At 39.7% G+C, this 23,885-nt stretch overlaps 1 protein-coding gene across 4 annotated transcripts in view; it reads right to left on the bottom strand.

Annotated features, from left to right (window-relative positions):
- Positions 1 to 23,885, bottom strand: part of LOC122551255 (glutaminase kidney isoform, mitochondrial) — a 119,427-nt gene that overhangs the window by 22,491 nt on the left and 73,051 nt on the right. The window contains exon 15 of one of the 4 annotated variants that reach the window (XM_043692872.2): positions 9,561 to 14,427. The exons of the other annotated variants lie outside the window; for them this stretch is intronic. Within the exon in view, the coding sequence (XP_043548807.1) occupies positions 14,299 to 14,427 (129 nt within the window). The 3' untranslated portion in view covers positions 9,561 to 14,298. Of the gene's footprint in view, positions 1 to 9,560; positions 14,428 to 23,885 lie in introns of those variants that run through there. 4 annotated transcript variants of the gene reach the window in all.

The following is a 23,885-nucleotide window of genomic DNA, read 5'->3' as shown; positions in this document are numbered from 1 at the left end:
TCTATGCTGTTTCCTCTTATTGTTATCAATGCTGCACCCTCAAGTAGTTAACTGCAGGTGAGCCACTCCAACCAATGCCAGGGTCCATTTATAGAGTCATAGAGATGTACAGCATGGAAACAGATCCTTCGGTCCCACCCGTCCATGCCGACCAGATATCCTAACCCAATCTAGTCCCACCTGCCAGCACCCGACCCATATCCCTCCAAACCCTGTGACCTAACCAATGTCTTGTACAGCCGCAACATGATCGCCCAACTCCTGTACTCAGTACTCAGTTCACCTCCCCTCTCTGGCTGGGACCCAGAGACATGACGCTAACAGAGTCTTTGCAAAGCCCACTCATTTACTTTGTGGGTGCCCACCACTGGTTGTTTCAATTAGCTAAGATTTTAGTTAGTAAACTCCCTTTAATGGGTAAAAACAAAATTTGCACAAAATGTAAAATAAAAAGCATGCCTTTTCATTTGCTTTCTGTGCCAAATTATTTTAGATAGTTGCAACTTTCCATTATTTTGATGATAATTTTTACTCTAAGTTACTCATATATTCTATAAGTATATCCAATGCTTCCTTTCCAAAGTTTCATGGACTGTAGTGTATCCTTAACTGATCCTTCCCTGTCCAGTTATTTTATGTAAAAGTAATTATCTAAGACACTTACAAATATCATTAGCACAATTTAATTATTCTGGACTATTTATTACAATCTTTAACATAAAACACAAAACATGATCAAATCAAGATTTACCTTGTCAAGATTTTATTCATTTGTAGTTTCCTGATAATGGATGTAAATGTACTTCAAGTTAAATTTAAAATATGGTAATAAAATACCTGGTTTAACATGACAAAGTAGTTTCAAGAATCTTTCAAAATATCTCATTTTCTCTTATCTATTACTTTCGCTCAATGTGAGCAGGTCAACTACTTTTGCCATTTTGCCATCAAGTGATACCTAAACAATGGTGATTTGTTGAACTACCCTTGCTTAGAAGGTTTCTTGCCTCCCCTTAATACATCTTAAAATAGCTTTAGCTTAATTGGCAAGTCACCCAAGCAATATTGCTTTTGACATGAATCACCAGTGGAAGAGTGCTCAAGCTTACCACAGAGCAAATATTATATGAACATCGACTCAAATTCTGTAATAAATATTAATTTTCCCATTTGCATTCAAAAGTCTAACTACAGGCCAAATGAGATGCCACAATTTAATTAAAAAACAAACTAACCACTTACCTAATTTCTTCTCTCCCACTACACTTCACAGATCTTTACACTGCACAAAGTTTTTAAAGATTTGGAAAATAATTTATCCCTCAGTTTTTGTCAATATTACTTGAGTTAGTTAACAATAGTGAAGTGGAGCATGAAGTAATTCATTCCTTATCGGTTTCCAGTATTTGTTCTTTCATGTCTATTGCTCCTCCAGGATCTCTCCAAGTGGAGAACAATTTCCATAATCTGGCCTTCAAAGTAACAACCCACTACATTTCCCGAGATAACTGCTATTGTTTGTAAGCAAAGCTTGAAAGGCATCCCATTGTAGTGCAGTAACAATTATACTGATGCAATTTACTGACCCAGCATAACAAGGTGTTCTTAGAGTCGACATCAGCCTCACAGACTCCTTATACAGCAAAAAACTAATTAACAAAAGGATACCTATTTGATGAGTATATTTAAAAAAGGAAGATTTATTTGCATTCAAACTGAAAAACTGCTAGACAACAGTTATGGTTTAAACGTAGGCTGAGGCACAATTCTGACACAATAACAACAGAAATCCATTAAATGCATTTGATGGTTTAAGTATTTTAAACAAATGTATAGAGGTGGGCTAGTTTGTCTCACTTAATGCAAAACTGTCATTAAGGGTTACTAAATTACTTCACTACTTAAGCACTTAGACATATTGATCCAAATGTGTCAAACACATTGTGTTTGCTTAACAAAAATGCCTGGATGAAAAACAACTTGCTTCCAACTGAAAGATCTCCATTACAAAATGGATCTAGAATCAACATTTGCATCTTTGAATTACATGTGGAAAAAGCCTAACTAAGCCATAACAAGAAATTTATATAGCTGATAGATTTTAAACTTGACTGACCAACAAACGTTAAAATGTTGCACAATGAGTGCCTCATTTACCATTTTATAGACTGAGAAACACAAGTACCAATCAATTAATCTCTTCCTCCAGTATAGTCCAGATTGTGCTACATTATCATGGTGTACTGTGCTCTGCACAATGAAATAGGCAAAGAAGGGATGCGATAAATGCTGATAAGCAGCAGTTATATGAACAGCCTTCTTTTGAGGACAATGACATTGCTAAGGTATACAAGGCTACAGGCCATGTGCTGGAAGATGGGATTAGAATTGTTAGATGCTTGTTTTTGACCAGTGCACTCGTTTATGACTCTTGAATAACAGTTCCATTACCAGGTTGCTTCAGAAGGCTGGGCAGAGTAGCAACAATAAATCTATTATGTACTGAGATAATAATACAGCTTGGCTCAGTTGATAGAATAGTTGCCTTGATTATTTCTAGTCACAAAAAAAGAAGACAATACGGATATTTAATTAGTACTAAATATAATGAAAAATTTACTTAATTGGTGGCGATGACAGGATACATGACTGATGGCAAAGTCACATCTGTATATTAAAATGGGCAAGGATCATCTGGTGCTACTCAAAAGCGCCCTAAACATCTTTCTTCCATTTCCTCCAATTCCCCAACATTAATATTAGATTAAGCGGCTATTCATCTGACTTGCTGGATTTCATTTGTTACAGACAGTTCATCATAATCCTGAGTTAGTTGGAAGATGATGATTCTCCCTAAAAATTGGAAAATTACCATCCAAACCCATCACTGAGCTATACACACACAGAAGAAAGAAGCCTTTGACTTTAGTCCCTGAACCTTGCTGAATGTTAGCTACTAACATTCCCAAGACTTAAATGCTAGGGTGGAGGAAAATGAAGGCAAAAAAACCCACGATTCTCACTCATGCAAGAAAGGGTGAGAAAAATTCCAGTTTAGTGAAGAATAAGTCATATAGACTGAAAAATGTCTTGGTAAAATAGAAGTGGGGCTGTTTGTGGAGCCCAAGTATCAAAAGTACATCTTTCTGACAGACTCAAAGAAACAATTGAAATTTCGACAGAACCTCAGCTAAACATGGACTACAGAGAAACTGCCCAAATGTTTAAAAAACCTAAACAAATTCTACATCATATTTATCAACCATTATATTGTATTTTTCTAAACAATTTCCACAAGCACAGTAATACCGTACAAAGGAAGATCCTGAAGTTGTGAGGTACAATTATATTCTAAGTATCAATTACTAACTTAGTACTGGACGTTTGCAAGATCATAAGCAGTTGCAGCATGTGACTCTTAATGTTATGATCCCAGTTGATGTTATTACCAGCCAAGTCAGAATCCAGATTAAAACCTGGCTTGATAGATATTTTAAAAATTTAAATGACATGATCTTTCACTAACACAAAAAGGCTGCAGATTGGAATTTAACAATAAACTAAGTTTATTATGCAACAGATTATGATAAAATAGAATAAACCAAACTATTTAGATATAACATAAATTTAAAGATTTCAAGATGGCAAAATACAAACCCATTAATCCCAGAACTCTCCTGTATGGCACTCGCATGAGCAAGAATACCTTTCTATTTCACATCTAAAACTTGTTTTAACTGCCACTTCTATGCTCCTTTCGATAATCTCAGTCTCTTCCTACAGGCTTCATAGAATTGAACTTAGATATCCTCAGCTTCAGATAAAACACTGAAGGGATTAATAAAACACTTTTGCTCTGGAATTTTTAAACTAAACTCCTTGCACTGGGGTAACCTCCTTCTCAAAAGTTCTAAACTACTCTTCCTTTCTCAAAAGTAATTGTTTTACATATCCAGTCTTGACAAGGACTTCTGCCAACAAATCCAAAGGAGAGGTGATCTCCCCAAAACCAAAACAACATATAATTGCAACCATTAAACCAAAAGCCTAATGCACTACAATATTTATTTTGTTTTCTTGTACATTTTCCCAATGCAAAGAAAACCTCATTATTGTCCACAAAATCTCTAATACTGTTTCTGAAAAAAATCGATTACAAAATCACTAAAATTAATCATGAAACTCCTTCAGACGTACAAACCAGAGCCATATGCCACTAATTCAACCTCTAAAAATCAAAAACAAATGATACTAAAATATATATAAATCTTCCATAAATACATGTAGACCTGCCATCACAATATTCATTCTCACCTGCAAAGAGATATGTGACCCCAATACCATTCTCCAACTCTACTAATGGAGCCTTGCAGGTAATGCCACGTAGAGGATCTTGACAGTGTTTCTGCCTCCAGAACTCTTTCAGGCAATGAGTTCCAGAACCCGATCACCTTTACGTTAAAAGATTGCAATACAAATCCCCTCTTATCTCAACCTAATGTCTGCTGAACCAAGAGGATTATGCTATGTTCCAAAGAAAACCCCTGCAAATTCCAGATCAACTGTAATGTGGGAAATGGGAGACTGATAAATTTGGCAGGAAGAATAGAAAAAGCACAGTAACTCAAACAGAGAGTGACTTCTTTATTATTGAGCACAAACAGTAAGAATACTATGCTTCAGTTATACAGACCATTGATGAGATCATATCTCAAATACTATGTGTGGTTTTGATTGCCTTATTTAAGGAAGGATAAAAATGCAGTGGTAGCATTTCAGGGAAGTTTACTATAATGATTACTGGAATGGGAGAAAGTGAGGACTGCAGATGCTGGAGATCAGAGCTGAAAATGTGTTGCTGGAAAAGCACAGCAGGTCAGGCAGCATCCAAGGAGCAGGAGAATCGACATTTCGGGCATGTGCCCGTTTAGGTCCTGAAGGGCTCATGCCCGAAACGTCGATTCTCCTGTTCCTTGGATGCTGCCTGACCTGCTGTGCTTTTCCAGCAACACATTTTCAGCACTGATTACTGGAATGATTGGGTTGTTTTATAAGAGTTAGCTGTGCAGTTTAGGCTGGTTTCCATTGGAGTTTAAAAGACTAAATGATTACTTGAATGAAGTGTGTACAATCCTGAAGGGCCTTGATATGATGTTTGTGGACAGCATGTGTCAATCCAGAACTAGCACTTATCCTTTCAGGACAGAAATTAGGAGAATGCTTTTTTCTCAGGTGAGTTGTGAGACTTAAGAATTTGGAGCCTCAGAGGGTAGTGGAGGCAAGGTCATTAAAAGCCAAAAAGCTTCTGCTCCTATCTTATTCTCTAGCTAAGAGCACCTAAAATTATCCTATGTTATGGTTACACATACGAACAACTACCTTGCACAACCCCAAAATCTTCCCTCACTTTAATATCCTCACTTACGCTTACTTTATTTAGCTCTTGCCACTACCATATAACCAGTTGCCAGTCATGGCCTCAATTACCTGCATCTTTACAACAGACCTGGCTTCCATAACTGATAAGCTACCAGAAGATGCTTCCATAAGATTAATTCAGTTATCCACTTCAAAGACAGGGCTATGGAACTCATGGCTAATACAAATTATTTCAGTATCTTGCCAGTTCCAGTCAGTGAATAGTAACTGCAGTCACATTGCAAAGCACCACAGACTGAAGCTTCTAGACTTTGCAGCCTTCTTAAAGAATATGCTGTGATGTTGTCCTGTTCTCAGCAATAACTGCCTTCCAATTAGTGTACATCCACTAAAAGAATGTGGCCAGTGAAGAGCTGCTCCCTTCCTCATAGCAGTATGGATTCTTCTAGTTCCCACTTGCACCCATGACGTTTTCCCCCCAATAAAATGCCATGTTCAACTAATAACCGGTTTGAATTGGATCATAATTTCACTCAAAGACTTAGTTGACAATGGATAACAACACTGTCAATTAAATCATCCTCAACTTAAGAATTTTGTGCTGCAAAGACTGGCAATGCCACACTGTTCAGGCAATTGAATCAAGTATTAATTATTGGCCTCTCTCACTATATGATTGACAAACGGTTTCTCATAACCTAGAATAGAATTATATAAAGCAAGGCACTATTCTGAAGCATGAAACACGTCTGGCTGTAACAAAACGGTATAGAGTACACATAGGATCAAACACTGTCTGTAAAATACCTTTTATTTAAATTAATTGAACTTCATCATCCTCAATTTTAATCATCTTGCAAGACAAATCAAAACGGGGCTCTGGAAATGCATTGGTGGAAGTCACCCAAATTTTGTTCTTTTCCACAGCAAATTTAAATTTAATTTTTTAAAAAAAGGACAGACACAATCATCCCATAATTGTCAGTTATGGAAAAATGCACCCAATATTTTGAATGGGTCAGGTGGATTTTGGAAGGCTTTTGCCCAAGACCTCAGGAATACTGGGGGAAGCCTACTGAGTCTGGAATAGTTTGACAGGTAGGTATTAAATATCTTGATAACTACAAGTGTCATTATTAGTTGCTGAATTACAAGTCAGTTTGTTTCTACTGCAGTGATCGATCATGTGTTTCTGTGCTGAAAAGTTACTCACAATGGTTGTCATCATGGAGGGATTTAACATTCAAGTTACTTGAAATCAGAAAAAAAAACTGATCTACAATTTTGATTTAAATAAAATTGAAACTTCTCTACTACAGAGGGCAATGGAGGTTCAATCTTCAAGTGAAAGGCAATGAAATATTCAAACAGTTCTGAGCATATTGACTGACAGGGCAACCTCAATGGGCTGAATGGCCTACGTGTTGCGAAAAATCAGCCACTTTGAATCACAAGTTTTCTGGCATAGTTCAGGAAAAAACAGTAATCAGTTTTTCTAGTTTCAACAGGCTCCATCGTTTGCAAAGTGTTCCTTTAGCAGAAATTCAAAAGTTATTTTTCTTAGTGTCAAGTTGTTTGCAGTTTGATTGACAGTTTTAAGAGGTTATTACAGGATCTGTCTTAAATGTTGTCACGGAGTCCTTACAAGTGAATGAGCGCTTGAGAGGATTTAACTTCTTAAAAATTGGGTCGATAATTTTTCAGTATGAACAAAATGATAGGTCTATTAGATTGTTAGCGCTGTACTTTCATGCCCATTTCAAAGATCATTACTTTGAAATGGTCCAAATGAAGGCACAAAATACTAATGCATAAGGGGCTTTTATGAGGGGAGTGGAAGAGAGGAAAGAGATCTCCTGTGGGAAATGGGAAGAGAACAGGAAGTGCACATGGAATATGGGTAAAGGTTAAGGGGCAAAAGAATAATGTTGGAGAGTTAGGCTGACTTTCCATAAAATCAAGGCAGGCCTTGTTAGCAGCCTAACTCATCACTTGTACTAATGTTATCTCAGTTCAGGGAATCTGAATCATACCCACCCGTTTCCATAAGACAAAAATATCAGAGCATGGGAAGAGGTGTTTCTGAAGTCAGGAATTGGCCCTTCTTAGGTTTCCTGAGTCCAGCACAAAATCTAGCCGTATACATCCTTTACTAGTCCACTTATTTCAATTTACCTTCAGTAGCAGAGCCCTTGGCTCATGGCTTCACAGCATTTTCCTTGCTCTTGTTACTGTCTTGCCTCTCCTCCTTGAAAAGCTTCAATCATTTGTCAACTCCATTTCAACTTACCTGTTAAACAATATCTATTTTCTTCTCAAGCATATGCCTGAGGATAATTTTACTATATTAAAAATATAAATGAAAACAATTCCAATAACATTGCTTTTTAGCTATAATTGACATTCATTACTATGATAGCAAAATATATACAATGCTTCATGTGGAATATAACAACTTTATTAAACAAAAAAATGCAAGAGGTTCCAGAAATAAGCAAATAAAAGCTAAACGTTGACCATTGCCAAGAAATATAAAGCAAATGCAATGAAATACAAAAATGCAAACAAATATACTTAAAATGAAACTTAACATTAAACAAACACTATTTACAAATTTATAATATTTAAGATTTGACAACCTTCAACATACTTTATCTATTGTGCAATTGTACTTCCCATTCGACCTACAGATAATCCACTTATTGAGAGATGTATTAAGTAAATCTTAGAGTAACATTACTTTAGCTGCTTTAAAATACAACAACAGCAGGTCAATTTGAAGTAACAAATGTAAATACTGGAGTTATTCTGAAATGATAAAAGTGCATACTTTCAGGTAACAATACAGATTAATGAAACAAACTTCAAATGCAGCATTGGAAGTTTTTAAACTATCATTGGTGGCATTGCTGCCTCACAGCACCAGGGACCCTGGTTCAATTCCATCCTCAGGTGACTGTGTGGAGTTTGCACACACTCTCCTTGTGCTTGTGTGGGTTTCTGCCAGGGACTCCAGTTTCCTCCCACAGTCTGAAGGTGGATTGGCCATATTAAATTGCCCAGGGATATACAGGCTAGGTGGGTTAGCCATGGGAAATGCAGGGTTATAGGGATAGGACAGAGGGATGGGACTGGCTGAGATGCTCTTCAGAGGGTCAGTGTGGACCCGTTGGGCCAAATGGTCTGTTTCCCTACTGTAGTGATTCTATGATTCCTCTATCAACATTGATGCAAAATAGAAACATTGGGGTTATTAACTAAGGGACTTGCATAAGTTTTGAGCCAGAATGAAAAACACAATTAAACTTGTAGCATAATTGGGATTTCAGCATAATTATGAAAAAGGCATAAGTACACAAATATGGATTTATTGTATTGCAAAACACAATTTTGAAGAAAATTGACTAATTACATACTTAAATCCATCCTGCCTGATACCTTGAAAGAATATCTGCTGGGCAATGTAAGTGCATTGTAATTTTGATGGGCTGAATAATATTCCAATTTTCTCCTTTTTCTCCAATAGACTAAAACAATGCTGATTTCCCATATCAATTAGTGAGCTTTAGTTTCCAAAAGTGTTTAGCAAGATTTACGTAACAATAATTAATGCTGACATTTGGTCAAAATGTGAAAGGAGGTATATCATCTTTGGTATTCTAAAATTAGAATATATTGCAACATAAAATAGCTATTTACATCAATCTCTTCAACTCTAGAAATAGAGTATAATCAAGTCTGAAAGCAAATGTGTTAACTTTCCCTAGTCCAATTTCTTTTTAAAGAAAACAAATCATGTATTGAAACAAAATTCTACCCTAGCCATAATGGGGCTTGATGCTCAAATATTTATCCATTTTTATATTAGGTTTTCATTAATACAAGAGAATTGGAAAAAAAAATTCTGTTTTTGAAATTAGAAGCAAGCTAAGTTAGGCACAATCCATAAAGTGTCGATATTGCCTGTCATGTCTCAATCGCGATTTACATGCAAACCAAAACAAATAGTCCTAATGATTCTTTTAAAATAAATCGGTTCACCATCTCCTTAGCTCTATAATAAACCAAGACCAAATTTTACACTACAACTTTCCACTTAAGACTAAATGAGTCTACCACAATCCAAATCAGCATAAGATGAGCTGCATCTAGAAGCATCAGAGAAGTCAAACTCATCAAGCCAGTTTTCATACTTTTAATGGATCATAGCTGATCTGTACCTCAGCTCTATCTAATCAATCCAGCTTATCCATGTGTAAAACTTTAGGTGCAGTCCATTGCCATAATTCCAAATGAGCTGCCTATCTTCATTTACAATATTCCATTTATAAAACAGCTCTCAGCATTCTGATACTTAGAATGAACATTAGAATTAGTGAAATCAATGGTTTCAAATAACAGCTGCAACATTCTAGACTAATTCTGTAATGAGAGTACAGCAGTTGAATTAACAACTATTACAACTATCAATAATAAATAATTTTATGGAAATCAAATGTCTGTAAGATGGAAATAGATCTTCATCGATCTATTTTTTTTTACTTGAATGTATATACACTTAATACATGGATTAGAGTTGTCCACACACATCTAGCAATTTATGACTAATACAACATCATAAAATACAACTAATCTACTCCACATCATGGGTCAGCCACAGAAGTTAAAAACTCAAAAGCAAGATGTGCTACACTGGTACGGGCATGTTAATGTAATTATTTTTATGGTCCTCGATTCTACAAAATACTTTGTTTGCATGAAATATGATTCATTGCTTAATTCCACCATAATTAGTGATTTGGTACCAAACTGCTTATAATAAACTCTGGGTTTTAATAGTAAGCTGGGCCCATTTTCAATGCAATCATTTCCCTCATACATAGCACATCTCCCTAAATAATAGAAATATTTTACACTAAATATATCATCAATGTCAGCTTTACACTGCATGTATTCAAATTCTGTCTTGCCTTGATAGGCAACAGAAATACTTTAAGCACACTCTCCAACTGGATACAAAATTGGCTTGATGGTCGGAGACAGAAGATGGTGGCGGAGGGTTGTTCTTCGGACTGTGACCAGTGGTGTTCCGCAGGAATAAGTGCTAGGTCCACTGTGTTTGTCATCTATATAAATTTTTGAATGAGAATTTAGGAGCACCAGTAATCTAGTTTGCAGATGACACCAAAATTGGTGGTATAGTCAACAGTGAACAAGGTTATCTAATATCACAAAAGAATCTTGATTAATTGGGCCAGTGGGCTGAGAAGTGGCAGATGGAATTTAATTTGGATAAATATGATGCAATACATTTTGGTAAAAGGAATATAGGCTGGGACTTTTTTCATTGGAGTGTAGGTGGTTGAGGGTGACCTTATGGAGGTCTAGAGAACCATGAGGGGCATAGACAAGATGAGTAGCAAAAGGTCTTTTCCCTAGGATGGAGGACATTCAAAATTAGGAGGCATGTTTCTAAAATGAGAGAAGGAAGATTTAAAAGGGACAGGGGGTTGTTTGTTTGTGAAACGAACTCCCAAAGGAAGTGATAGGTGCAGGTACAGGTACAGTTACAATATTTCAAAGACATTTTGGACAGGTATGAGTAGGAAAGGTTTAGTGTGATGTTGGCCAAACACAGACAAGTGGGACTAGTTTAAGCTTTGGAAACTTGGTCAGCGTGGACGAGTTAGACAGGTTTCTTGTGCTGGATGACTATGAACATGATAGAATATTCAGTTCAAAGCAATGCAACTTGGATTCTCCTAAACCCCATTCAGCTAACCCCCAACTCCATGTGTGCTGTTACGGAATGCTGCTCTGTCCAGGATTCAATTTTAACTCTTGCACTAGATTGATCTTCTCATTTTCAAAATGGAGGCCATGATAACTACAAACTGGAAGAGGTATTCACTTTTCAGCTACATGAAGGCAACAGCCACAAGTAACATCGAGTGAAGGAAGGACAACTGAAGCAGTAAAAGATGCCACATAAAAATATCAAAACAAAACTCTTAGGAAGGAACGATAATTGTATGCTCCCTCCAGGTATCTCTGCATTTCCTTTCTAGCAGTCAATAATGTTCAGTCTGCAAGAGTTAACATCAGCATCTTGCATATACACATCTTTAATAAAAGAAAACATCCCAAAATGCAATATAGCAGCATAATCAAAGAAGTAAATGACAATAACTCAGATATTAGGATAGGCACTAAACCATTAGACAATGAGACTAAGATTAAGAAGCATTTTCATGGAAAGCAAAAGCATGAGGAAGATTGAAGGCAATACCTTCAGAACAAAATAGCAAAGATTATAGACTAGACAGCAGAATGTATGACGACCAATGGAAGTGCACAAGAGTCCCATATTGGGGGCATGGAGGATTCTTGGAAGATTGGTCCAGGTGAGAAATATGGAGATACAAGGCTATGAGAGGATTTGAACACAAGGTTGCGAATTTTAACAGCCAAAGTGTAGGTGGAATGGAAGCCAATATAGGACAGAGAGTATAAGATTAATGGTGCAGAATGTAAAACATTTGTAGAGTTTTGAATTAACTCAAAGTTAGAGGCCTTGATTTGGGAGGTCAGTCAAGACAAAGCTGAAATCGTAAAGTCCAGAAAAAACCAAGCTGAGGACGTCAGCACCACATAAGCAACAGATGGAATACAGACATAAATATCCCAGAAGGTGGAGGTACAGATCAGAAACAAAACATGGGGTCACATAAAGCACCAGAATTTGAAGAGTTTGATTCAACTTGCAAAGGTCTTTAAGAAAGATGGAATGAGTAGCAGGAAAGCAGAGTTTGCAGTGAGGTCTGAAGAAATGCTTTGTTCATTCCAATGTTTCATTTATGTAAATTTTGGCTGATCCAAGGGTGTATGCTAAGCAACCAATCTGACATTGTCTTTTGTTTTGATTTATGGCTGGATGTGAACATCAACAAGGCAAACACTTGTTGTCCATCCCCAAAGTAGTGAAGAACCACCTTCTTTAACTGCTTCCCATGAGGCATGTGTACACCTGGAATGTTATTAGGAAGGAATTTCCAGATTTTTGAACTGGTAACAGCAAGTACAAATACATTTCAAGTAAGTTTGTCTGCAGGGGAAACTTAAAGGCGAGGGTGTTTCAACACATCTGCAATGATGATGTTGTGGTTTGGAAAGCATTATTGAAGAGATCTTACTGAGTTTCTGCAGTGCATCTTGAAGATAATACACAATGTTGGCAACATGTGCCAATGGTGTATGTGAATTTTAAGGTGCTGGATTGGATGATAATCAAGCAGCTTGCTTTATCCCAGATGGTGTAGAGTTTCTTGAGCACTTCATGGAGGCAAGTGGAAAGTATTTTTTTCACACTCCTAAACTGTGCTTTGTAGATGGTGAACCAGTTTGGGGAAATCAGGTGAGATACTTACCACAGAATTCTCAGAATCTGACTTGCTCTTGAAGCCATTTTATAATTGGTCTAGTTCAATTTCTGGTCAGTTGCAGCCTACTGGATTGGTGGAGCATTTTAATAATGGCAATATTGTTAAATGCCAGAGGATGATGGTGAGATTCGCTTTTGTTGAGAACATTCATAGCCTGGTATTTACATGACACTTGCATCACACTGGCCAGTTATCGGCCCAAGACGGAATGTTGTCTGGATCTTTACTGCATTGTGCACTCTTCCAATATTTGGCAACATTAGTTGGTGTTTTGTACTGTCATTAATACACATTTGTATTTCTAATATGATGGCAGAGGAAAGGTTATTGATTAAGCAGCTGAAAATGGTTGGGCGCAAAACATACCCCAAGGACACCTGCTATGATTTCTTTGGACTGAGACAGCTGACCTCAACAAGAACAAAAATATCTTTGTGCCGAGCATGACTCCATTTTCTTTCCCCTCCAATTCCCAGTGATTTCAATTTTGCCAGAGTTAGTTGAATCCCCACGGAGTCAAATATGGCTTTGATATCAAGCGCAGTCACAGTTATATCACCTTTTAAATTTGGCTATTATGCAGAAATTTGGAGCAAGGCAATAATGAGGACTGGAGTAGAATAGATGTTGTGGAACTTTAACTGAACAGATTACTGGTGAGTAAGTGCCAATTGAGAGCACCACTGATGACAACACACATCATTATGCTGGTGACAAAGTAGACTGACAGCAATTTGCAATTTTTATTTGGACAGAACACCCCTAAAGTAACTTTGTCAGATACATTGCAATATTGTAAATGACCAGAACAGTTTAATTGTGGGGGATGGGCATATTTGAGCAACAGGCCTTACACCCAGGCATTACTACTGTCCTTAGCCTTTCGTTATATTCAGTGTCTTCAACAGTTTCTTGAATTGACTAAAGGATGGTACTTGTATTATTGAGGGCCTTAATACAAGCTATTGGAAGGCTGAGGTGTGACAAACCTAGATTGTTGCAAGCACATGTACAAATCAATTACATGATTTCCTGATGATGATGTAATCAAACAGCAGTAGGTAAAAAGGAGATGACCTAAAATAGATTCTCGAAAAACTTCAGTGGTCATAGTGCTTAGGAGAGGTGAGAAGCCACTAAGGAGCTTTTCTTGCTACAACAAATGGCTAGAGCACTCCCACTATTCACAAACAAGCAAGGTGAAGGAAAATGATATGTCAAACATTAAACAAATGCCCCTCCACACAACAGACTGCTCAGGAATGATGCATTAATAATGTTCATGGTTGCTAGCGGAACTGTCATATTACATTATGCAAGCAAAATCAGAAGTAAATACAAAATCAGCTCAAAATGTTAACATGATTAAAAAGTGACTCCACAAAAAAAATCTTCAAAGTAGTTTCAGAACTACAGTCCTTCCACAGTCGAAAGATCACAAATTAATCCAACTGCAATTGTTTTGTACACCAAAGCTTTACGTTCTATACACTACAGTAGTGGAAGAGTCCTCCTCATTTGATTCAGGTGATACTTTTTTCCACAGAGTCCCATTAAGTGCAAGCTCTTTCTGTAGGTTTTCATAATCCATTGATCCGAAGACAGGCTGGTATTTTAAGCAACATGAATAATTAGATTTTTGACTTTTTCTCCTGCTTGTCATAAACAGCTAATTATCCCCACCACTTCAAATACTACAGAACAATGATCCAACTAAGATCAGTTTTCTAGCCAATACCATTCCTAGGTTTCCAAAATCAAAAGCTTGAAAATATATTTGAACTAATAAACCTTCCATTTTTATTTTAGTTCAATGCACTTATTGCAAAAACACCTTCATTCAACTGCCATGAAATTATGCTAAGTTTGCTTAGCATTTAAGCATGGTAACAACAATGAACAAATACAATAAGTAATAGCATTAACTGATCAAACAAGCAATTATTTCTGATCTATTCTGTTTACCTTGTTTAATAAAAACTGATTTGTCTACAGTAAGGGAGAATCTGAGTAACAATTTTATTTTAGCAGCATTAGCAAGCAGTAGATATGGCAGAAAATGCAGTAAATAGGTGATGACCTGACAAGATCTAGCTTATATCTTCTCTTCTACATACAGTGAAACATATACCAGTACACAACACACAGCTTTAAATGAAAATCTTGAGAGATAAGGCTGAATAGTTCAACATCTTCAATTCTCATAACTCCAATAGTAATTTGACCTTCCCTTTATAAAAAAAACATACCATTCTTGTGATACAAATCAACATTCTCACTCTTATCCTTTCCCTCCTTTATTTCATTTTTTTTTAAGGATTTCATCAAAACATTCTTAGATCCTCAAACAACCCATATTAGTTCCAATTTGTTTTTATCTATTTAATTAAGAAATACTCCTGTAGGATATTGTTTGTTAACCTATTCTACCTTAATTTAATTGCGTACATAGCTTTTTCTAAACTTGATAAGATTAAAAACTAACCCTATTCAAAGGACTATACAGCAAAAACTGCAGACCTCTTTTCCAAAAATCTAGAAGCAACAGAAGTGCCAGACAGGCTCAGTGGTGGCAGTTAGCACTACTATCTCACAGCATTAGGGACCTGGGTTCAATTCCAGCCTCAGGAGTTTGCACAGGTTTCTGACGTGAGCCCTGGTTTCCTCCCACAGTTCAAAGATGTGCAGGTTAGGTGGAATTGCCATGGGAAATGCAGGATTACAGGAATAGCGTAAGGGGGCATGGGGCTGGGTGAGATGCTCTTCAGAGGGTATACCCAATGGGCCAAATGGCCTGCTTCCACACTGTACGGATTCTATGATTCAATGAATAAAAGTTGGCAGGCTAGAAGAAAGGTAAGGTTCTACGGAAAGCAGCAACAATCAAAAGGGATCACAGAACTACACAAATGCAGATTAAAAAAAAATCTTATGCACAGTTTAACTGCAGTTTATTACAGATTCAGTGAGCACAAGTTTTTTTTTTTACTATAAATATAGCGTCAACAGATCATGAGTTCATCTTTCCCTGACCTGCTACTGCAAGCAGAAATACTGAGTTTTAAATTTAGCCAATATTAGGAATAAAAACAGGAGTAAATCATAAAGCTATTGAGTGGAGCAGGGACCAGATAATTTATTTGGGTACAGTGCATTTTAGGGTTTTAATATCTATACAAATTAAATTAAAAGCAAATGACAAATTAAACAGTATGGTATATACCCAGCTAAACACCAAAAACTTATCAACAATTCAAAACACTAACAGGCCAATGATTAGCAACTGTGGCTCGAACCTCATCACAAATCCATGATAGTCAACAGACGTGAGCACATCTACATGCATATAGAATTGTCTCAACAATTCGGATCAGTTGCACTGAAATATCTCAAATAAATGAAATGTAGATGGACAAGTTTTCATAAATCACATTAAGGTAAGAACATAATAGTAAAATCTGAACTACACATTAATGCAATATTTCACAAACTTCGTCCCCACCTGGAGCCAGATGAAAGGGATCAGAGTTGCTGTGGTGGTGGTGGGTAGGGGAAGCTGTAAGAAAATGGCAAGGGAGGGTGTTGATGGAAGTCTTTTCACTGGCTTTCTTTGAGCAAGTATCAGGCCACAAAGATTAGTTAAACCACGCCTATTAGAAAATTTAAAGAAGGCTTCCAGCTGTAACACACACAGAAGTCCACTGCAGCAATTGCTGCCTCAAAATCTTGTTAATGCAGACCACAGATTGTGAAGCCTTGCAACAGTTAATGGACAGCAGATCTGGCAGGATCTGTTTTTTTCAGAGAAACAGAGATAAAACTTCAGATTAATGATGTTTCATCAGAAGCTGGTCATCAGACATGTCACTGAACTGAAACATTAAATTCCAATCTGAATAGATATTTCCAGCATATTTTCAGCACTTTTTGGCTTTATTCCACATGTCCAGAATCTGCAGTATTTTGCTCTTGCACAGATTATTGAATATTGGAATAGGTACTAGATAGGTGGGGAGTACTGAGCCCACTTATGAGAGATATCAAAAGACATGACTGCTGAGAATGGATCATTTGGGCATGTTTGGAAGTTGCTTGATGGTGACTATCTCTAGCCAAAGTTTATTAGCTTAAAAGGGCTAGCCCTTTTTATATTGGCAGACTAGGTAATTAGAAGCGTAAACTCACATTAGTCATTTACACAACAGAGTCAAAAATAAATAAATTATAGAAACATATTGAGTAAAATGAGGCACTGTACATCACAAAACCTCTGTAATGATTGCCAGCCAGTTGACCTTAGACAAGCTCCCTAATTAGGGCTGTTAACCTGATTCAATTAGGGAGCCCTGACTAACAAAAATAAACAGGAGTGTCGCGGCCCCCTGCAACCACAGATTGCAGTGGTTCACGGACTCCCAGCTTGTTCTATGGCGCTGTGGAGTCCGTGGACCATGTGTATATTGGGTGTGGGCGTTTGCACTCCCTTTTTGATTTCCTGAAAAACCTTCTCCTCTGTTTTTGGCTGCACTTCAGTCCCACGCTCCTGATCTTTGGGCACCCGGTACGGAGGAGGGAGGGCAGGTCTGAAGACCTCCTCGTGGGTCTGCTCCTGGGCCTGGCCAAACTGGCCATTAACAGGTCCAGGCAGCGGGCAGTGGAGGGGGTCGTTAGGGCCGACTGCCTGTCCCTCTTCCGCGGTTACGTTAGGGCCCGGGTGTCCTTGGAGAAGGAGCACGCGGTGTCGACCAACACCCTGGAGTTGTTCAGGGAGAGGTGGGCGCCGCAGGGAGTGGAGTGCATCATTTCTCCCTCCAATTCTATTTTGATTTAGTCCCCACCCTCCCCTTCACTGTTTTGATCACACAGCATTGCCCTCTGATGTGAAGGGCAGTGTTTGTCACTGGCCACCCGGGTGTTTTCCTGTCTTCCTGGTGGTGGAAATTGAATAAAGATTCGTGCACTTTGTGTCTTTCACTGTGTCTCACACCTGCACACAAACAAACAAAAAAAGGAAAAAAAAATAAATAAACAGGGACCCGGTCTGCTCCTGGGCCTGGGAGAAAGAAAGAAAAAAAAACAGGAGATTCACTTTGTGTCTTTCACTGTGTCTCACACCTGCACACACACACCATGGGTGCTGGGGGAAAAAAAAATAAGCACTACCGCACTTAGGTGGTAGTGTGGGGTTAAAATAAAAGAAATTTTAAAAAAATAAACAGGAGTGCACCAATACCCTGGAAAAAAAAAATAAACAGGAGTGTCGCGGCCCCCTGCAACCGCAGATTGCGGTGGTTCACAGACTCCCAGCTTGTTCTGTGGCGCTGTGGAGTCCGTGGACCATGTGTATATTGGGTGTGGGCGTTTGCAATCCCTTTTTGATTTTCTTAAAAACCTTCTCCTCTGTTTTTGGCTGCACTTCAGTCCCACGCTCCTGATCTTTGGGCACCCGGTACGGAGGAGGGAGGGCAGGTCTGAAGACCTCCTCGTGGGTCTGCTCCTGGGCATGACCAAACTGACCAGCAACAGGTCCAGGCAGCGGGCCGTTAGGGCCGACTGCCTGCCCCTCTTCCGCGGTTACGTTAGAGCCCAGGTGTCCTCGGAGAAGGAGCACGCGGTCTCCACCAACACCCTGGAGTTGTTCAGGGAGAGGTGGGCGCCGCAGGGAGTGGAGTGCATTATTTCCCCCTCCAATTCTATTTTGATTTAGTCCCTGCCCTCCCCTTCACTGTCTAATCACACAGCATTGCCCTTTGATGTGTGGGGCACTGCTTGTCACTGGTCACTCGGGTGTTTCCTTTCTTCCTGGTGGTGGAAATTGAATAAAGATTCGTACACCTTGTGTCTCTCACTGTGTCTCACACCTGCACACACACAACATGGGTGCTGGGGAAAAAATAAGCACTATCGCAGTTAGGTGGTAGTGTGGGTTTTTTTTTAAATAAAACATAGGAGTGTCCAACATCCTGACACTAAAAAAAACAGGGGTGTCAGAAGTTCTACTCACTGAGAGCTAACTCTTAGGAAGCCAGACTAGTGTCAAGTACCATGCATGTGGAAATAAAGGGTCATTTGATGATGGGATACCAGCCTTTGTGGAGTTATTTCTGTAGCAACTAGAGTGGGTTTATTGATATAACCAAGCAAGAGCACCTACTAACTGAAACCTCACCAGACTTCAACAGGCACCACAATTGGCTTTGTCATTAGAAAATGCTGCAAGTGGAGCCTATGGTATATAGGGTAGTCCACAGAAGTGGACACCCCCACCAGGCCCACTGAACTTGAGGGACACCACTCAAGTGAAGGCAATTGCATAGCTTCACGCTGGACATATCTGAAACAGAGGGACTCTAGGTCAGCATAAAGCAAAACCCCAAAACAAAGCCAAAAGGTTAACATGTTCTTCAGGATTTGGTCTTGCAAGCCATTGTAGTTGCTGCCAGTATGTCGACTTGAGACAGGAGAAGTCCCACTGAGCCTGAATTGAGTAAGAGAACACATAAGCCAACATCCAGGGGAGTGTACATGCTGAAAATCCCAACTGCATCCGATTTGGAACAGTTAAATCAGGACGAATAAAAATATCTGGTTAAATGGTCACCTAGTTCTAATAGAGGTTGATCTACTACAGCCGGTGATTGCTGAACCAGTCTTGATTCCAACCCTTCAGTTTGACAACCTATAGGGAAACTTTGTCAATTAAGAAAGCAACTTCGGTTCCAGGCTATTATGAGGAGCAGCCGGTTCAGTTACTACTAATTGGAGTAAAAGGCTTGGGCCCATGTCTGACAAGGTGAAATTGATTGAGAAAGATTCATCTTGATTGGCTCAATAGTTTTCAATTAGAAAATGGCTGCCTAACCAAAGTCCTAATGATATACCTGAACGTTTTTCAGGAAGGTCGCGGAACTATCAAAGGAGCAAAGGTCACCTTGCACGTTGACTGGGAAGTAATTCCACGATTCTGCAAGGCTTGCCCATTTGCCTTGCGTGCAATAATTGAGGCAGAAATAAAGAAAGTGAAAGAATTATATCAAATCAATACAGTTTGCAGAATGGGCAGCACTGGTCATATAGGTTATGAAGGCTAATAGTGTGATTCACACTTTGTGGGGATTTCAAACAAATGGTAAACGGTTTCTCGCAGCTGGATAAAGTCCTCCCATGGAGGACTTGCATGCAAACCTGGTGGGGGGGCCTGACCTTCACAATTATACCACAATTAATACCAATCAAAGTTTGTACCAATATACAAGATTGCCAGAGAAAAAAATATAAACAGGAGAGCAGAGCCTGGGTGTCCTTGGAGAAGGAGCACGCAGTGTTCACCAACACACTCGAGATTTTCAGAGAAACGTGGGCACCGCAGGGTGTTAAAAAATACACAAGACTGCCTCCCCCTTTCGTACAGGGATCTAGGGATGGAGGGTGCTGCACGCAGCAGTCCCCTGCAACTGCAGATTGTGGTGGTTCATGAACTCCCAGCCCAAATGCTTGTTCTGTGGTGCTGTAGAATCTGCGGACCATGTATATATATGAGTGTGGGCATCTGCACTCCCTTTGTTTTTCTCAAGAACTTTTAAAAAATGTTTTTGGCTGCACTTCTGCCCTATGCTCCTGATCTTTTGCACACCCGGTGCAAAGGGAGGAGGACAGGTTAGAGGATCTCCTTGTGGGTCTGCTCCTGGGCCTGGCCAGACTGGCCATAAACATGTCCAGGCAGCAGGGCATGGAGGAGATCATTAAGGTCGATTGCCTGACCCTCTTCCGCAGTTATGTTAGGGTCCAAGTGTGCCTGGAAAGGGAGCACACGTTTCTACCAATACTCTCAAGGTTTTCAGGGAGAGATGGGTATCATGGGATATGGAGTGACTTATTTTCCCCTCCGATTCTATTTTGATTTGATCCCTGCCCTCCATTTCACCTTTTTGATCACTTAGGCATCGTCCTTTATTGAGAAGGACACTGCTTGTCACTGGCCACTTGGTGTTGCCTTTCTTCCTGGTGATGGAAAATGAAGAAAGTTTTCTGCACTCATTTTTTCCACTGTGCCCTATACCTGCACACACAACATGGAGTGCTGGGAAAAAATTAAAAATGTGGGTGTTTATACAAAAGAAACAAGACTGCCATCTAGGGAATCATCATCCTGTGCTATTTTTCAACAGATGGAGAATATTTTAAAGATCTACCCCAGGTTGCCATTTAGCTGGAATAACGTGCTAATATAAGGGAAGACCAATAAAGAACATTTAGAGAACTTAGACGTTTCTCTAAGGCGGCCGTATACAGAAGGTAAAAATGTATGTTCCTGGCACCCCAAATCACCTACTTGGTTCACAGGGTAAACAAGACTGGGTTACACCCATTGAAAGAAGAAGTTAGGTGTCCTGGCCCCCATGTCTGTACCAGAGCTTAAGTCTTCCTTTGATTGGGGAATATTTACAGAAACTTCATACATAATTTGCCCTCCATCCTGGCATCCTTACATCTGCTATTGAAAAGGGATAGCCTTGGAAATGGTCTCGTTGCTAAGACATAGCCCATAGGGAAATGGAGAAATGGCCATCATCCCCCAAGGTATTGGCACACTGATTCCGAGCAAAATCAGGTACTGACACGTGATGCCTCCCTGTTCAGTATCGGGGGAAGTGTTGGCTCACAGGCAGCCCAAAGTACAGGAATGGAAAATAGCCTACACTTCCCGGATTTTGGCTGATGCAGAATGCAAATACACACAGATAGAGAAGGAAGATTTGGCGATCATCTTTGGTGTGAGAAAGTTCCACCAATACCCATCTGGACATAAATTTGGACTAGGGCTATCTAAAGAGGACGAGGACATGTTGCCCATAGCTCCAGGTCGAATTCAGCAGTGGGCTCTCATTCTAAGTTGGAACACCATCCAGGAAGCCAAGTAACAAATGTGTATGCCTTGAGCCACCATTGGAAAGGACCATTCTAGTTTTAAACTTTCTGGACACCCTTCTGGTCACCGCTGACAATATCAGACTGAGGATGTAAAAAGATTTGGGCCTAGCAAAATTATAACTGATGGTAGTGATGAAGGAAACCAAAGGGCCTGATGAGACCAAATCAACATAGAGGACGACATTTCACTTTGGGGATCAAGAGTGATTGTCCCGAGCAAAGGTCGCTGTCAGATCCTGGCCAAACTCCACCAGTATCATCCAGGGGTGTCCAAAATGAAGACTTTGACAAGACGTCTGGTGGCCAGGACTGGTTGCAGACAGAGTTAATGAGGCAGGGCCCAGAATGTCAACAAGGACAAACATTATTGCCAGCAACAAACCCACATTCATGGAGTTGCTGGTAAACTCTGGACTCAGTTACATGTTGACCCGTTCATTGGCTTAACATTCTTAGTCATTGTGGATGCCCACTCCAAGTGATTGGATGTTAAAAAGGTCTACAGCTTCACTTGATACCAAACTGTTTCAGTTCTTATTTAAGTATTGGACCACCTCTCATGTAACTCATGCAACTCCAGCTGAGTTGCTCATGGGGAGGAGTCTGGACCAGCTTAATTCTGATCCTCCAGGACCTATGGAGGGGGGGGGGGTGGGGGCGGGGGGCCTGAAATGGCATTCAAAACGCCAATGCCAGATGCAAGAATCCTCTAAATGAGACAGTTTACTTCAGAGGGCAAAGTTTGGTGCCAAAACCATGGAAATGGTCCTGCATGTATAAGAGGCATGGTTGACACGAGGTCAGATCTTAAAGTTCGGGTAAGTGAGGGGGTCCAGTTCATGCACATGGGACATGAAAGCTGCAAACTCTTAAATGGAGTAGCAATAGAACACACCCAGCCCTTCAGAATGGCTGCAAAGGGCAGCAGAACGGGTGGGTTCTCCCCCTTCGTCTAGAGTCATACAGTCCATGCTCCATGCTCCCCTCCGACCTATAACCATCACTCTCCACCAGCATCTATCTATTGCTTTCCCAGCTATCCCCCCAAAATTCAGATGAAGGGCTTAGAGTCAGTGATGCACAGCATTGAAACAGACTCTTCAGTCCAACCTGTCCATGCCGACCAGCTATCCCAACCCAATCTAGTCCCACCTGCCAGCACCCGGCCCATATTCCTCCAAACCCTTCCTATTCATATACCCATCCAAGTGCCTCTTAAATGTTGCAATTGTACGAGCCTCCACTACTTCCTCTGGCAGCTCAATCCATACATGCACCACCCTCTGCGTGGAAGAGTTGCCCCTTAGGTCTCTTTCATATCTTTCGCCTCTCACCCTAAACCTATGCCCTCTAGTTCTGGACTCCCTGACCCCAGGGTAAAGACTTTGCCATTTACTCTATCTATGACCCTCATAATTTTGTAAACCTCTATAAGGTCACCCCTCAGCCTCTGATGCTCCAGGGAAAACAGCCCCAGCCTGTTCAGCCTCTCCCTATAGCTCAAATCCTCCAACCCTGGCAACATTCTTATAAATCTTTCCTGAACCCTTTCAAGTTTCACAACATCTTTCCGATAGGAAGGAGACCAGAATTGCACGCAATATTCCAACAGTGGCCTAACCAATGTCCTGTACAGCCGCTACATGACCTCCCAACTCCTGTACTTAATACTCTGACCAATAAATAAGAGAATATCAAACGCCGCCTTCACTATCCTACCTCCCTGCGACTCCACTTTCAAGGAGCTATGAACCTGCACTCCAACATCTTTGTTCAGCAGCACTCCTGAGGACCTTACCATTAAGTGTATAAGTCCTGCTAAGATTTGCTTTCCCAAAATGCAGCACCTCGCAGTTATCTGAATTAAACTCCATCTGCCACTTCTCAGCCGATTGGCCCATCTGGTTCAGTTCCTGTTGTAATCTGAGGTAACCTTCTTCGCTGTCCACTACACCTCCAATTTTGGTGTCATCTGCAAACTTACTAACTGTACCTCTTATGCTCACATCCAAATCATTTATGTAAATGACAAAAAGTAGAGGACCCAGCACCGATCCTTGGGGCACTCCACTGGTCACAGGCCTCCAGTCTGAAAAACAACCCTCCACCACCACCCTCTGTTTTCTACCTTTG

Source organism: Chiloscyllium plagiosum, unplaced genomic scaffold, assembly GCF_037043375.1.
Source record: "Chiloscyllium plagiosum isolate Xiang-an unplaced genomic scaffold, Cpla_swu_hap1 HiC_scaffold_7, whole genome shotgun sequence".
In the NCBI taxonomy this organism is placed as follows: Eukaryota; Metazoa; Chordata; class Chondrichthyes; order Orectolobiformes; family Hemiscylliidae; genus Chiloscyllium; species Chiloscyllium plagiosum.
This window is presented reverse-complemented; position numbering and strand designations above follow the sequence as displayed.